Source organism: Pezoporus flaviventris, unplaced genomic scaffold (assembly GCF_033815535.1).
Source record: "Pezoporus flaviventris isolate CSIRO_AGI_PZ_B2104156 unplaced genomic scaffold, CSIRO_AGI_Pfla_v1 ptg000043l, whole genome shotgun sequence".
In the NCBI taxonomy this organism is placed as follows: Eukaryota; Metazoa; Chordata; class Aves; order Psittaciformes; family Psittacidae; genus Pezoporus; species Pezoporus flaviventris.
The window spans coordinates 3,074,786-3,086,696 of NW_026892591.1; the positions used below are offsets into that span (position 1 = coordinate 3,074,786).

Sequence of the window (11,911 nt, forward strand, 5' to 3'; positions counted from 1 at the left end):
CAGCAAGGGATGAGAAAGAACAGATGGGAGTTACAGAGAAGCAATAAAACGTCACAGGGTGGAAAGTGCTGGAGAATGGAGGGCTGGGAAATCTCTGGGCACGCGGGGTTCAGCCGGACCCATGGGCACACAGGGGACGGGGATGGGAGCTCACAGGCAGGGGCTGCGGGGTGGGGCGGGAGCAGAGGTGTGAAGGGAGGGGCACGGACACGGGGGGGGAGCCAAGGACGGCGCAGGAGGGGCCGGGGCGTCCCCGGGGACGCGGTCGTGCGGGGGGAGCAGGGCGGAGCTGGGGGTGCCCGCGGCTCCCGGTGCGAGGTGAGCCCGGCCCAGGAGCGCGCCACGGGGCTGCCCCGCCCCCAGGCGGGGGCTGAGCGGGGCTCGGGGGGGGCGGGGCTGCCCCCGCAGGTCCCGGCCCTGCCCCCCCGCGCTATAATTACCGAGCCACGTGCCCGCGGGTCACGGCGGGGCCGACGCAAGGACGCGGCGGCGGCCGGCAAGGGACACGTGACACGCGACACGTGAGGTGGCGCCCGGGCGGGGGGCGGCCGGGGCCGGAGGCTCCGCTGCTCCTGGGGCACCGGAGCTGGGGCAGGGGCTGGAGAAGGGCTCGGGGCGTCCCCTGTGGGGCTCGATGGGGGCAGCGGGCGGGGAGGTGGGGCTGTGGGGTTTGACAGGAGCACCGCGCTGGGAGATGGGGCTGTGGGGTTTGACGGGAGCACCGCGCTAGGAGGTGGGGCTGTGGGGTTTGACAGGAGCACCGCGCTGGGAGATGGGGCTGTGGGGTTTGATGGGGGCACCGGGCTAGGAGGTGGGGCTGTGGGGTTTGACGGGGGCACCGCGCTGGGAGATGGGGCTGTGGGGTTTGACAGGAGCACCGCGCTGGGAGATGGGGCTGTGGGGTTTGATGGGGGCACCGGGCTAGGAGGTGGGGCTGTGGGGTTTGACAGGAGCACCGCGCTGGGAGATGGGGCTGTGGGGTTTGACAGGAGCACCGCGCTGGGAGATGGGGCTGTGGGGTTTGATGGGGGCACCGGGCTAGGAGGTGGGGCTGTGGGGTTTGACAGGAGCACCGCGCTGGGAGATGGGGCTGTGGGGTTTCACAGGAGCACCGGGCTGGGAGATGGGGCTGTGGGGTTTGATGGGGGCACCGGGCTAGGAGGTGGGGCTGTGGGGTTTGACGGGGGCACCGCGCTGGGAGATGGGGCTGTGGGGTTTGATAGGGGGCACCGGGCTGGGAGATGGGGCTGTGGGGTTTGATAGGGGGCACCGCGCTGGGAGATGGGGCTGTGGGGTTTGATAGGGGGCACCGCGCTGGGAGATGGGGCTGTGGGGTTTGACAGGGGCACCGGGCTGGGAGATGGGGCTGTGGGGTTTGACAGGGGCACCGGGCTGGGAGATGGGGCTGTGGGGTTTGACAGGGGCACCGGGCTGGGAGATGGGGATGTGGGGTTTGACAGGAGCACCGCGCTGGGAGATGGGGCTGTGGGGTTTGATAGGGGGCACCGGGCTGGGAGATGGGGCTGTGGGGTTTGACAGGAGCACCGGGCTGGGAGATGGGGATGTGGGGCTGCAGGGTGCACTTTGGGTCGGTGGCTTCATCCTGAGGGTTCAGCTATGAGGCAGGTGAGCGCCATCAGCCTCAGCTACAGGGCAGCAGCGTGGCCTCTGCTCTCGCCCATGGGGCTGCAGTTTTGGCAGGAGGCATCAGCTTCAGTTGTGGGGCAGTAGCAAAGCCTGGTGGCCACAGCTATGGGGTGGAAGCGTTGGCAATGGACCCCGTGGCTCTCAGTGCAGGGCAGTGCCATGTCCCCAGGCAGAGGCTCTGGCTATGGGATGGGTTCAGCACTGACCCTGCTCCGTGTGTTCCCGCAGGCAAGATGTGGGTTGCAGAGGGGCCGGCCCCGGCCCAGTGGAACCTGTGGGACAGGGCCCATGCCCGACACGTCCTGGCCACGGCTGACGACCTCCGCGCCACGGGGCAGCTCGTGGACGTGTGCGTGGGCCCAGAGGGTGACATGGCGCACGCTGTGGTCCTGGCCTCCGTCAGCTCCTTCTTCCTTCGCTTCCTGGAGGGAAGGAGCAGGGAGCAGCACCAGGCCCCCCCGCCCCGTGTCCCCCTGCCCCCCGGGGCCACGCTGTGGGGCTGGAGGGCCGTGCTCGCCTTCGCCTATGGCGGAACCGTGCCCCGCGGCCGCAGGAAGGAGGTGGAGGAGGCTGCCCGGGTTCTGGGGGCCCCGCGGGTGGCGGCCGCCTGTGCCCTGTGCCTGGATGGGGACTCCCAGGAGGGGGGTCCCGAGGCCCTGGAGGAGCAGTGGGAGACGCTCAGAGCCATGGGGCAGCTCCACGCCAGGGGCCTGGGCTGCGACCTCCAGCTCCAGGCAGGGGACGAGGTCATCGCAGGTGAGCGGGGCCCTGAGGTGGGGACGGGGACAGGCGGGTCCCTGGCAGGGCCGAGGAGCCCATGGGGCTGCTCCCCTCGGTGCTGGGGCTGGGGGGCTCCTCTGCTGCCCCCCCCGTTCCTCTCCCCCCAGTTCAGCGCCTGGCCCTGAGCTGCTCCTGCGACTTCTTCCGCGCGCTCTTCACGTGCCCCATGCGGGAGGCCACGCACGACCCCGCCGCCCCGCTGGCCACGGGGCTGTCCCCCGCCGAGCTGCGCCTGCTCCTCGCCTTCGCCTACACCGGGGCTGTGGCCGGGCCCTGGGCCGCGGTGCTGGAGGCAGCCGAGACCTCCCTGCGCTACCAGGCCTGGGGGCTCCTCACGCTCTGCATGGATGTCTTCACCCGCGGCCTGACCCCAGACACTGGCCCAGACGTCCTGGCCTTCGCCGTGGATTACGGGCTGGCCCAGGTGAGCCGCGTGGCAGAGGACTACATCTTGGCCACCTTCCCCAGCGTGGTGGCCACGCCGGCCTTCCTGGATCTCCCTGCGCACGTCCTCATCCGCCTCCTCCGTTCCGACGGTCTCAACGTCCTCCACGAGCTGGAGGCTTTGGAAGCGGCGTCCCGGTGGCTTCTGGCCAACGGAGATGGCCAAGAGGATGTGGCCAAGGAAGTCCTGGCCTCTGTTCGCTTCGCCCTCATGTCCACCTGGGAGCTGAAGAAGGTGCCGTCGGTGACTGCAGGGGTGGCGGACCCAAAGGTCGTCCGGGAGCTCATAGTGGCCAGCTTGGCCCCCATGGCCCAGCTGCCGTGTCGGGTGCGGTCCCTGCAGGAGGTGGTCGTGGTTTGCGGTGGGGAAAAGCTGGCGTCCAACCTGGCCGCCCGCAAGCCCAGCGAGCGCCTCTGGTTCGCCCACCGCTACCTCAGCGCTGTGGGGCTGGTGAAGAAGGTGGAGTGGAGGGCGCTGGGGCACTTCCCTGACGGCCCGCGCTTCCGCCACGCCATAGCGGTGGTGGGCAACACCCTCTACATCCTGGGCGGAAAGCACTACTACGGGGTCCGCGACACCCTGGCCAGTGTCTACAGGTGAGAGCCGCCGAGGGCCGCAAGGCGCTGAGTGGCACCGCGCGCTGCGGGATCAGAGGAGGCGCTGGTGGGGCCGGAGCTGCCCCACGGCCCCGGGGTGCTGTGGCGTTGCAGTTGGTGGAGCGGCCCCAGGGCATTTGGGGCTCCGTTGGGGGAAGCACTGGGGGGTGCTCTCCCCCTCGGGGCTGTTGTAGCTTTCTGGGGTAGGGCCGGGAGGACGGGGGCACGCAGTGGGTTTGGTGGGGATATTCCCACGCGAGGCACGCACGTGGCTCCAGGCATGCCGGAATTGGCTGGTTGCGCGCGGGTTGCTGCCCGCAGCGGTGCCGGCGTCCCTCATGGCGCTGCAGGTAACGGGTCACCTCCTGCCCCCAGGTACCAGCCCCTGGACGGCTCCTGGGAGCGCTTGGCCAGCATGAGCTGCGGACGGAGCTACTTCCCTGCCGTGGCTCTTGGGGATTCCATCTACGCGCTGGGGGGCAGCTCTGGGGAGCTCTACTGCACAGACACCGTGGAGTGCTACGACGTGGCCACCGACACCTGGAGGTGAGGCCGCGCCGCACAGGCACTCGCTTTTCTCGGCCCTGGGAACCCCTTGCGCTGGCAGTGGTGGCCATTGGGTGGTCTTTGGGCCACGGAGCCCCTGGCCTGGGTTTAGCAGTAGCTATGGAGTAGTTTAGCGATGGAGAAATGGCGCACAGTGGCCTTTGGGAGAGGTCTCCTGGCTGTCGAGCACCCGTGTCCCTTGGGGTTGGCCTGCGTCACCTACTGGGTGCTGGAAAAGCTTTTGGCCAAGACAGGTCATTTCCAGCTGTGTTCGTTGGGTGTTGGCCAACACTGTCCATTGAGGGAGTCCACTGTGGGTTGACCAACAGTGGTTTCTGGAGTCTGTGAAGTGTTGGAGTGATGTCCCCTGGGCATCCATTGTGTGAGAGCTGATGCTGCTCGCTGGGGCTCCTTGGTGCTGGCCAGGCTGCCTGCTGGGCGCTCAGTGGAGCAAGTGGAGGGCTCCTGGCAGGTTCTCCCCATGGGGCAGCCCTGCTTGACCTCCCTTCATCCCCTCCCTCTCTCCTCGCCCAGGCGGTGCCAGCCCCTGCCCATGGCCCTGTGTGGGCACGCGGCGTGTGCCCTGGATGGTGCCCTCTACGTGTCGGGGGGCTGTGATGAGGCATCCCAGTGCCAGGCGTCCCTCCTGCGCTACGTGCCGGGTGCTGCTGCCAAGCTCCTGGCCCCCATGAATGGCCCCCGGGCCGGGCACATCATGGAGGAGGCGGGCGGGCAGCTCTATGTGGCGGGGGGGCTGTGCCAGCGCGCCGGGCAGACGGGCTACAGGGACCAGCTGGCCTTTGAGGTCTACAGCCCCAAGCTGGACGCCTGGGTCCTGCTCAGCCCCCTGCCCCGCGCCCACGTCGTTGGGGGTGCGGCTGTGGTGGGGGGGGAGCTGCTCGTCCTGGGTGGGTACAGCCATGAGACCTACCAGGACACCCACCTGATCCATGCCTACCAGCCCGGTGCCCGGCGCTGGATCACCCGGGGCACCTTGCCCCATGCCTACACTGAGCTCCAAGCTTGCGTCCTCACTCTCCCCCCTGCCCTGCGTGGCCCCAGCTGCCTCGAGGACCCCTCGGGATCACCTGAAACCCCCAACAGTGCTTAGGGAGGCTTCAAAGCTCTGCACCCCAGGTACCCTGGCATCCCTCGGTATCCTCCATGGGCACCTCTGTGGGACAAAGTCACCCCCAGATCCCTCCTTCAGAAGGGGTTCTTCCCGTGGTTTCCAGCAGTGCCGCACCCCAGGGTAGGTGCCCTAGACTGTGGGGACCCCATGGGACAGACACCCCCCCCCCCCCCACCGCAGCCCTGTGCCTCCAGGGATACTCACTCTCTGCTCCGAGCCCTTACTGGGAGATGGGGATCCCCCAGTTCTCCCCCATACTTGGGTGGAATAAAAGTGGCTCTGGAACCACCCCTCTGGGTCGTCTTGTTTCTGCTGGGGAGCCCACACATCCAGGTGCTTCTCACAAGGAGCAGCAGAGCAGGAGCCCTGCATGCTGGGTGGGTGGAGGGGGCACCGGGATGGGGCGAGGGCTCTGGGGTGCCTGTGCTCACTGTTCCGTGCGTGTGCCTTGGCAGTGAGAGGCACCTTGGGGTGCGTGGGGGATCCTGAGCTCACAGCTCCCCAGAGCAGTGGTTCAGATGTGGTCTGAAACGAGCGCTGAGCAGAGGGGACAATGGCTTCCCGCAGGCCCCTGCCCCTGCCCTGTTCCCCTGGCCCAGGCTCCTGTTCTCCCTCTGCGGTGCCAGGGGGCACTTCTGGGCCTCCTCCACCTTCCTGCCAACCAGGACCCGGAGCCCTCTGCCCCAGCTCCGCTCCCCACGCAGCCTGTCCTCCACTGCCCGCTGTGCCCTTCATCCCAGGGTGCAGGACTTGCTCCCTGCTGGCTTTCCCCCGGTTTCTGCCAGCCCCAGGGTGAGCGGTGCTCCCTTGAAGGGTATTCCCGTTGGAAGCACGCTCAGATCCCTCCCAACCTGCTCCATGTGCCAGTGGGATAAAAACGCGCTCAGTCACCTCCTCCATGGCACTGATAAGGACTTTAAATAGAAGAGTTTCCAGCACGGTCCCACGTGTTGTATTCCAGGTTAACACCATCCAGGAAGAGTTATGATCCATTGACAACCTGACCTTCACACCACTTTATACCTGTCTGTTCTCCAGCCCTTCAGAGCAGGAGAGCTCATCCCTGGCAGGTTAAAGCCTTTTCCCCTCGTCCAAAGTCCCTCTCCAGGTTTCTTGCTGGCCCCTGTAGGAAGCTGGGTGTAAGTGGACCTTTCCTCTCTGTCTTCACTACTGAAACCAGTTTTGTCCTTCACTGGGCCCTGGCAGGACTGTGACCAACGAAGCCAGCAGCCACGTGAAACTGAGGCAGAGGGAATATTTATTCTGTGATTAAGAGCCTGGCACCCAGTTGGAAGCATCCTGCAGCTTTAATGTGCACCGGCTGAGCAGAAGCAGTTGGGAGGCAGAGCACAAAGCAAGCTCTGCTGTCCCACACTCCCCAGGCAGAGGCAGCCCCAGACACTCACTGACCAGTTCAGGACATCTCCTCCCCATGGCAGGTACCTGAGTAATGGTTTCAGCTCGAGAAACCTCGGGGCTGTGAGGGTGACGCTGGAGGGAAGAGCTGGGTGCCTTTCCCTGGGCAGGCAGAGCTTGCCCTTGTAGAAGAGGGGCCCATGAAGCAGAGCCGGGACCCTCCACCTCTTGCCGAACGGGAGGAAGCATTTACAAGGTGTTGCCAGCGTATTTGACTCTCACCTCACCGATGGCCTCCAGGCCCCTGTCCAGGCTGTAAGCAGGAGGGGTCCTCAGGGAGCCGAGGTTTGTGACTGTGAGCTTCCTGGAGAGGGACCTGAATGAAGCCTTCAGAGGGCTCTGGTGGATCCAGAGCTCCTTCGTGGTGCAGAAGGAACTTGCCGGAGGACTGCACTGTGTGCCCAGGTCTTTAATCGTGCAGTAAGTGACCTGCGGGTACAACTGCACTTCTTTGATGGTGCAGAACCGGGTGTGCTGGAGGAGGCTTTTGGGGCTGCTGAGGGGCCTCACGGGGCCTCCTGCCGCCTCCCTCCGCCTCAGCAGCAGGTACGGAACCTCTCGGCTCTGCAGGGACTTGTGCCAGGAGGTCCACCCCACGAGGCACAGCCAGGCTGCCAGGGCCAGCGCGCTCAGCGCCAGCAGAGCCAAGCAGGCGAGGTAGAGCACCCAGTGCAAGAGGCAGCAGTGATCCAGCACCCAGTGCCCGCCCTGCAGAGCATCCCCCGCTGCCCACGAGCGCAGCACCGGCACCTCCAGCCCGGCCGTGGGGCAGGGACACAGGGGCAGGGGCGCAGCCGGAGGGGAAGGTGCAGGCTGCGTGAAGCCTGCGGTGCCCCGGGTGTGAGTGGCGGTGACCAGCGGTGTGGTTGACACCAGCCGGGGAGATGAAGATGTGGCCAGGGAAGAGGCCTCTGGCACGGCCGGAGCAGGCAGAGCCACGGGGGTGGTGGGCAATGTTGCGGTGGCCGCCACGGGGGTCGGCAGCGAGGCGGTGGCTCGGTGCGGGGTGCGGGCAGGAGCAGCGGTGGCGGTGCTGGGGGCCGGTGTGGGGGTGAGGGTGGCGCTGGCTGGGGCAGGACTGGCGGTGCTGGGAGCGCTGGGCTCTGAGGGTGCAGTGCTGGGGGTGGCGGGGGGAGGCCCGGTAACAGCACGGGGCACGGCGGTGCTGTCTGTGGGGATGGGTGGGTGCGGGGGGGAGCCGGCGGCCTTGGCAGCTTTCCCTGCCGTTTCTTCCCCGTCGCCGTAGTCCTCCTCCTCCTCCTCCTCCTCTTCGTCCCCCACGTTGGCGCAGTTGGGCTTGAAGTGGATGATGGGCTTCCCCTGGTGCTCGGGGGGGCTGTGGCACAGCACCCGCTCGGGGGCCACCTCCACCTTTGTCTTCTCCAGGCCCCGCTCGGGCTGGTAGACGCTGCCCTCGTTGCGCCGGATCCAGCCCCGCAGGTAGTGCAGGCGGCAGTCGCAGTGCCAGGGGTTCTCGGTGAGGAACACGTACATGAAGAGCTGCCCCTCGGGGAAGAAGCCGCTGGGGAGGCTCCGCAGGCGGTTCCCCGAGAGCCACAGGGTCTCGAGGCGCCGCAGGTCCTGCAGCAGCTCCCTGGGCAGCTCCTCCAGGGCGTTGTCGGAGACGTCCAAGTCCTTGAGCGCCCCGAGCCCCGCGAAGGCGTCCGGGGGCAGGGTCCGCAGCCGGTTCCCGCGCAGGTCCAGGTCCTGCAGGCGCGGCACGGCCCGGAAGGCCCCGGGGGGCAGCGCGGCCACGCGGTTGTGCCCCAGGGCCAGGCGGGAGAGCGCCGGCAGCCCCTGCAGCGCGGGCAGCGCCTGCAGCGCGTTGCGGGACAGGATGAGCTCCCGCAGGGCCGGCAGCGGGGGCCCGGCGCGCAGGGCCTCCAGCCCGTTGTCGGACAGGTCGAGGTCCTGCAGGCGCGGGAGCGGCGGGAAGGAGGCGATGGACACGGACACCAGGCGGTTGGCGCCCAGGAGCAGGATGCCCGTGTCCGCAGGCAGCCCCGGGGGCACCGCGCTGAGAGCCTGCCCGGTGCAGTTCACCTCCAGGAGGTCCTTGACCTTGTTCATCTCCACCGGGCAGGGCTGGCCGGGGTCGGAGGTGCCGGCTGGGGCCGGCAGGGCTGGGAGCAGGAGCAGGAGCAGGAGCAGGGCAGGGAGCTGCATGGCCTGGAGGGGAGAGCCGGGAGGCGTGGGCACAGCAGGAACGTGCCCTGTGCCAGCACCACTGCAGAGCCAGCGGCTCTGTGGTGTTCGCATCCCCGCAGCCGTCCCGTCCCAGAGAGCTCTGTGCTGGAGGAGCCTCCCTCGAGCTCCTTTTCCCCGGCTCCACCTGAGCCCCCTGCTAGGTCCGGGTCCCCGGGGCAGGAGCTTCCCCCGCACGGACGTGGCTGTGCCAGGAGCACCCCCGCCCTCCCCGAACGCGGCTTCCCCAGCACTCACCCGCGGACCCTCCAGCACTTGCGCTGCTGCTGCTGCTGCTTTGCCTCCCGAGGCCAGGCTCCGCGCTGGTGGCAGGGGCTGCCCTGGCCTCTATCAGCACCCACAGCCCCGGGCAGGAACCGGCGGCTTCCTGAGCAGCACAAGCCCATCTCCGGCCGTGCCCGTCTGCAGGAGCAGTCTCCTCCATAACCAGCTCCCTCATCTCTTGCTTGTGCACAGTGAAGGGGGAGGTTGTGCCCCAGGAGGAGCCCCTGCACCCCACCCGCTCCCTTCTGACCCCCAGGGAAAAGGCGCCCTTCCCCAAACGTTTCCCCTTCCCCTGCCTCGAGGCAGCTCTTCCCGAGCACGCTCTGGGCTCTGGTTCTTGAGGCAGCTCAGCCTGGGGGCACGGCCTCGCTGCGTCACCCTTGGGAACCGTTCTTGCCCGTTGCCTCCACCGCTTGCCTGGGTGCAGGTGAGGGATCCTCCCGGCTTGCCAGGAGCAGGAGGGGTGGCTGAGGCAGCTCGGGCACTTGTGGGGAAGCCGCAGCGCAGGCCAGGCACGGAGATTAAAGGCAGCGGAAGGAGCTCGGTTTTGCTGTTCTCGACCCCACTGCCCCGGCCCGAGGCCACTGCAGAGCATCCTCCCTCATCGCATCCGGACCCCAGAGCATGGCTCCAGCTCTGTGCCTGCTGTCCCCAGGGCACATCCCAGGGGCTGGAGGTGCCATTGGGCTCCCTGCTGCAGGGAGATACGGCCTCTTCCCGGCTCTTATCACCCGGGGCAGCTGCCGAGGGAGGGCAGATGCAGCGGCTCCCGCGATGCAAACAGGCCCGGGCCCTGCCGCGGCTCCCACATCCCAAAGCTGGACGAGGTCCGGCGGCCTCGGGGCATGGGAAGTGGTGGCCAAGAGGAGGGGAGGTGCAAGCTCTGCCCCTCCCCAGAGACGAGGCGCCAGCCCCCAGCGCAGCTCCCCAGGCCCCCAGCCCCTCTGCGCTCAATCAGCTCCATCAAACAAGCGGGGTGAGCCGAGCCCAGCCGTGAGGAGAGCGGGGCTGTGCAGAGCAGGCTGAAGCCTTCAGACGCACCCAAACCCTCCTTTCCTGGAGTCTGCCTACAGGTAAGTGCCTGGATGCTCTGGGTTTCCCATCATTCCTTCGTTATCACCTTTAAGCAGTCTCTGAGTCCCGCAATTCCCACTGGCAACAGGGAATCCTGCCTCCCCTCCTGGTGCTTTTCTTCAGACCTGCTTGAAACTGGGATGGAGAGAGAAGAGAGTGAGCCCCTGGCCGGGGAGGTGGAGGAGATGAGTGGAAGAGGTGAGTTTTCAGAAGGGGAAAAGAGGGGGAACTGTCCTCTGTTGAGGAGAAAAACACATCCTGCTTCTTCGTGGAAGAGCTGTTTAGGATCAGAGCACCTGGGGCTTGTCCCAGCCTGGGTGTGCCCTGGGGCAATAAGCCCCAGCTGAATTCCCAATGCTTAAGTGTAGACCCACCACCAGCACCAAAGACACCTGAGCTGCACCTTTGGCTCTCTCCATTTCCTATGGGAAGAAATGGGAATCTGGGGCTGTGGGGTTTGGGGTAATGCTGTCCACAACCTGCACTGGTTTGGGCCCAGGTGCGCAGCCCTAGAGACGCCCAAGCTCAGGTGCAGGTATCTACAGGGCGGATGGGCACCCATCCACTCACGTGCACCCCTCTCCAGGGCACCGAGGTCCCCTTGGCCAGGGGTTGCTTGGAAGCTCCTGGATCAGGCTCAGGGCACCACCAAGGCTGGGGCAGGCCGGCATTTGGGGGTTTCCTGCCCTACACTGGACACCTCTGACCGGGGGGGAGGAAATCGCCACGTCCCTGCTCCTGCTGGGGTGGATGCAGCCCCTGGGGCTGCCGGTCCTGAGCATCTTCTCCTCCTCTGTCCCCAGGCACCGTGAGCCTGGACCCGGACAGCGCCAACCCCTTCCTCCGCCTGGCTGCCGACGGGCGAGGCGTGCGCCGCGGGGACGAGTGGAGCCCAGCGCCCGCCACGGCCGAGCGCTTCGACACGGAGCCGTGCGTGCTGGGCGCCCAGGGCTTCGCTGTGGGGAGGCACTGCTGGGCCGTGGAGGTGGCCCAGGGGGGTCAGTGGTGGGCCCTGGGGGTGGCGCAGGAGTCCGTCAGGAGGAAAGGGGTCCTCGGCTTTACCCCGCGGGAGGGAATCTGGGCCGTGGGGCAGTGGTTTGGACAATACTTTGCTTTCACTGACCCGGACTGGACGCCCCTGCACCTCCCCTGCCTCCCCCGGGCCATCCAGGTGTGCCTGGACTTCGCGGGCAGGCAGGTGGCCTTTGCTGATGCCGAGACCGAGGCCCCGATCTTTGCCTTCCGCCTGGATTCGTGTCCCGGGGAGAGGCTGCGCCCCTGGCTCTGGGTGGGGACGGACTCGTGGCTCCAGCTGCGGCCCTGACGTGGGCGAGCGCGCGGAGGCCTGGAGAGGAGAACGCCATCACCCGGGGCTTGGTGCTGGGCGCTGGAGCCCCTGAGCCCTGCCAGCTCCTCCTCACGTGGCTCCTCCGCCACCGAGCCGGAGGACGGGCAGGTCCTGGACGTGGGCACCAGCCCCCGTTCCGGCTGGCACCGCGGAGCCCACCGGGAGCACCGAGCCTGGTGCCAGGCAGCCCAGGACAGAGGAGGGGCGTTGAGTGCTCTGTACAAGGCCATGAGCAGGTCCAGGCTCCTCTGCGGGTGCTGGGCTCTGCCTCTGGCTCTTTCCAACTAAGCTTAATCGTTACATTAAAAGAACCCAAACCCAGCCAGATGCTGGAGCTGATAACCGTTATCTTCTCCATACATCCAGAGCCTCTCCTTACTTCCAGTTCGAACTCGTGCAATAGGCACGTTCCTCACAGCAGAACACAGGTAAAGGCCCCTCCATCCCCAGTAACAACA

General features: G+C 67.1%; 4 protein-coding genes across 4 annotated transcripts in view; 3 read left to right on the forward strand and 1 right to left on the reverse strand.

The window, feature by feature from the left end:
• The window catches only part of RPL36 (ribosomal protein L36), a 148,705-nt gene that overhangs the window by 66,013 nt on the left and 70,781 nt on the right, over window positions 1–11,911 (forward strand). The gene's annotated exons all lie outside the window — the stretch shown is intronic.
• KLHL33 (kelch like family member 33) lies at window positions 1,545–5,431 on the forward strand. Its single transcript, XM_061466933.1, has 4 exons — window positions 1,545–2,403; window positions 2,535–3,468; window positions 3,844–4,014; window positions 4,549–5,431. The coding sequence occupies exons 1-4, from the start codon at window positions 1,773–1,775 to the stop codon at window positions 5,123–5,125; spliced, it is 2,313 nt and encodes a 770-aa protein (XP_061322917.1). The 5' UTR covers window positions 1,545–1,772; the 3' UTR covers window positions 5,126–5,431.
• LOC133276267 (platelet glycoprotein Ib alpha chain-like) lies at window positions 6,633–9,032 on the reverse strand. Its single transcript, XM_061466944.1, has 2 exons — window positions 9,005–9,032; window positions 6,633–8,731 (listed from the first exon to the last, which is right to left on the reverse strand). The coding sequence occupies exon 2, from the start codon at window positions 8,726–8,728 to the stop codon at window positions 6,752–6,754; it is 1,977 nt and encodes a 658-aa protein (XP_061322928.1). The 5' UTR covers window positions 8,729–8,731; window positions 9,005–9,032; the 3' UTR covers window positions 6,633–6,751.
• Window positions 9,989–11,530, forward strand: LOC133276296 (E3 ubiquitin-protein ligase TRIM7-like). Its single transcript, XM_061466998.1, has 2 exons — window positions 9,989–10,303; window positions 10,909–11,530. Exons 1-2 carry the CDS (start codon window positions 10,117–10,119, stop codon window positions 11,427–11,429), a joined length of 708 nt encoding a protein of 235 aa, XP_061322982.1. The 5' UTR covers window positions 9,989–10,116; the 3' UTR covers window positions 11,430–11,530.

Excerpts from the sequence above, each read along its gene's own strand:
- KLHL33 (XM_061466933.1), top strand. The coding sequence starts at position 1,773 with ATGGACCCCGTGGCTCTCAGTGCAGGGCAGTGCCATGTCCCCAGGCAG. Across the intron at positions 2,404-2,534 it reads AGGGGACGAGGTCATCGCAG|TTCAGCGCCTGGCCCTGAGC; the intron begins GTGAGCGGGGCC and ends CTCTCCCCCCAG. Across the intron at positions 3,469-3,843 it reads ACCCTGGCCAGTGTCTACAG|GTACCAGCCCCTGGACGGCT; the intron begins GTGAGAGCCGCC and ends TCCTGCCCCCAG.
- LOC133276267 (XM_061466944.1), bottom strand. The coding sequence starts at position 8,728 with ATGCAGCTCCCTGCCCTGCTCCTGCTCCTGCTCCTGCTCCCAGCCCTG.
- LOC133276296 (XM_061466998.1), top strand. The coding sequence starts at position 10,117 with ATGCTCTGGGTTTCCCATCATTCCTTCGTTATCACCTTTAAGCAGTCT. Across the intron at positions 10,304-10,908 it reads GGAGGAGATGAGTGGAAGAG|GCACCGTGAGCCTGGACCCG; the intron begins GTGAGTTTTCAG and ends CTCTGTCCCCAG.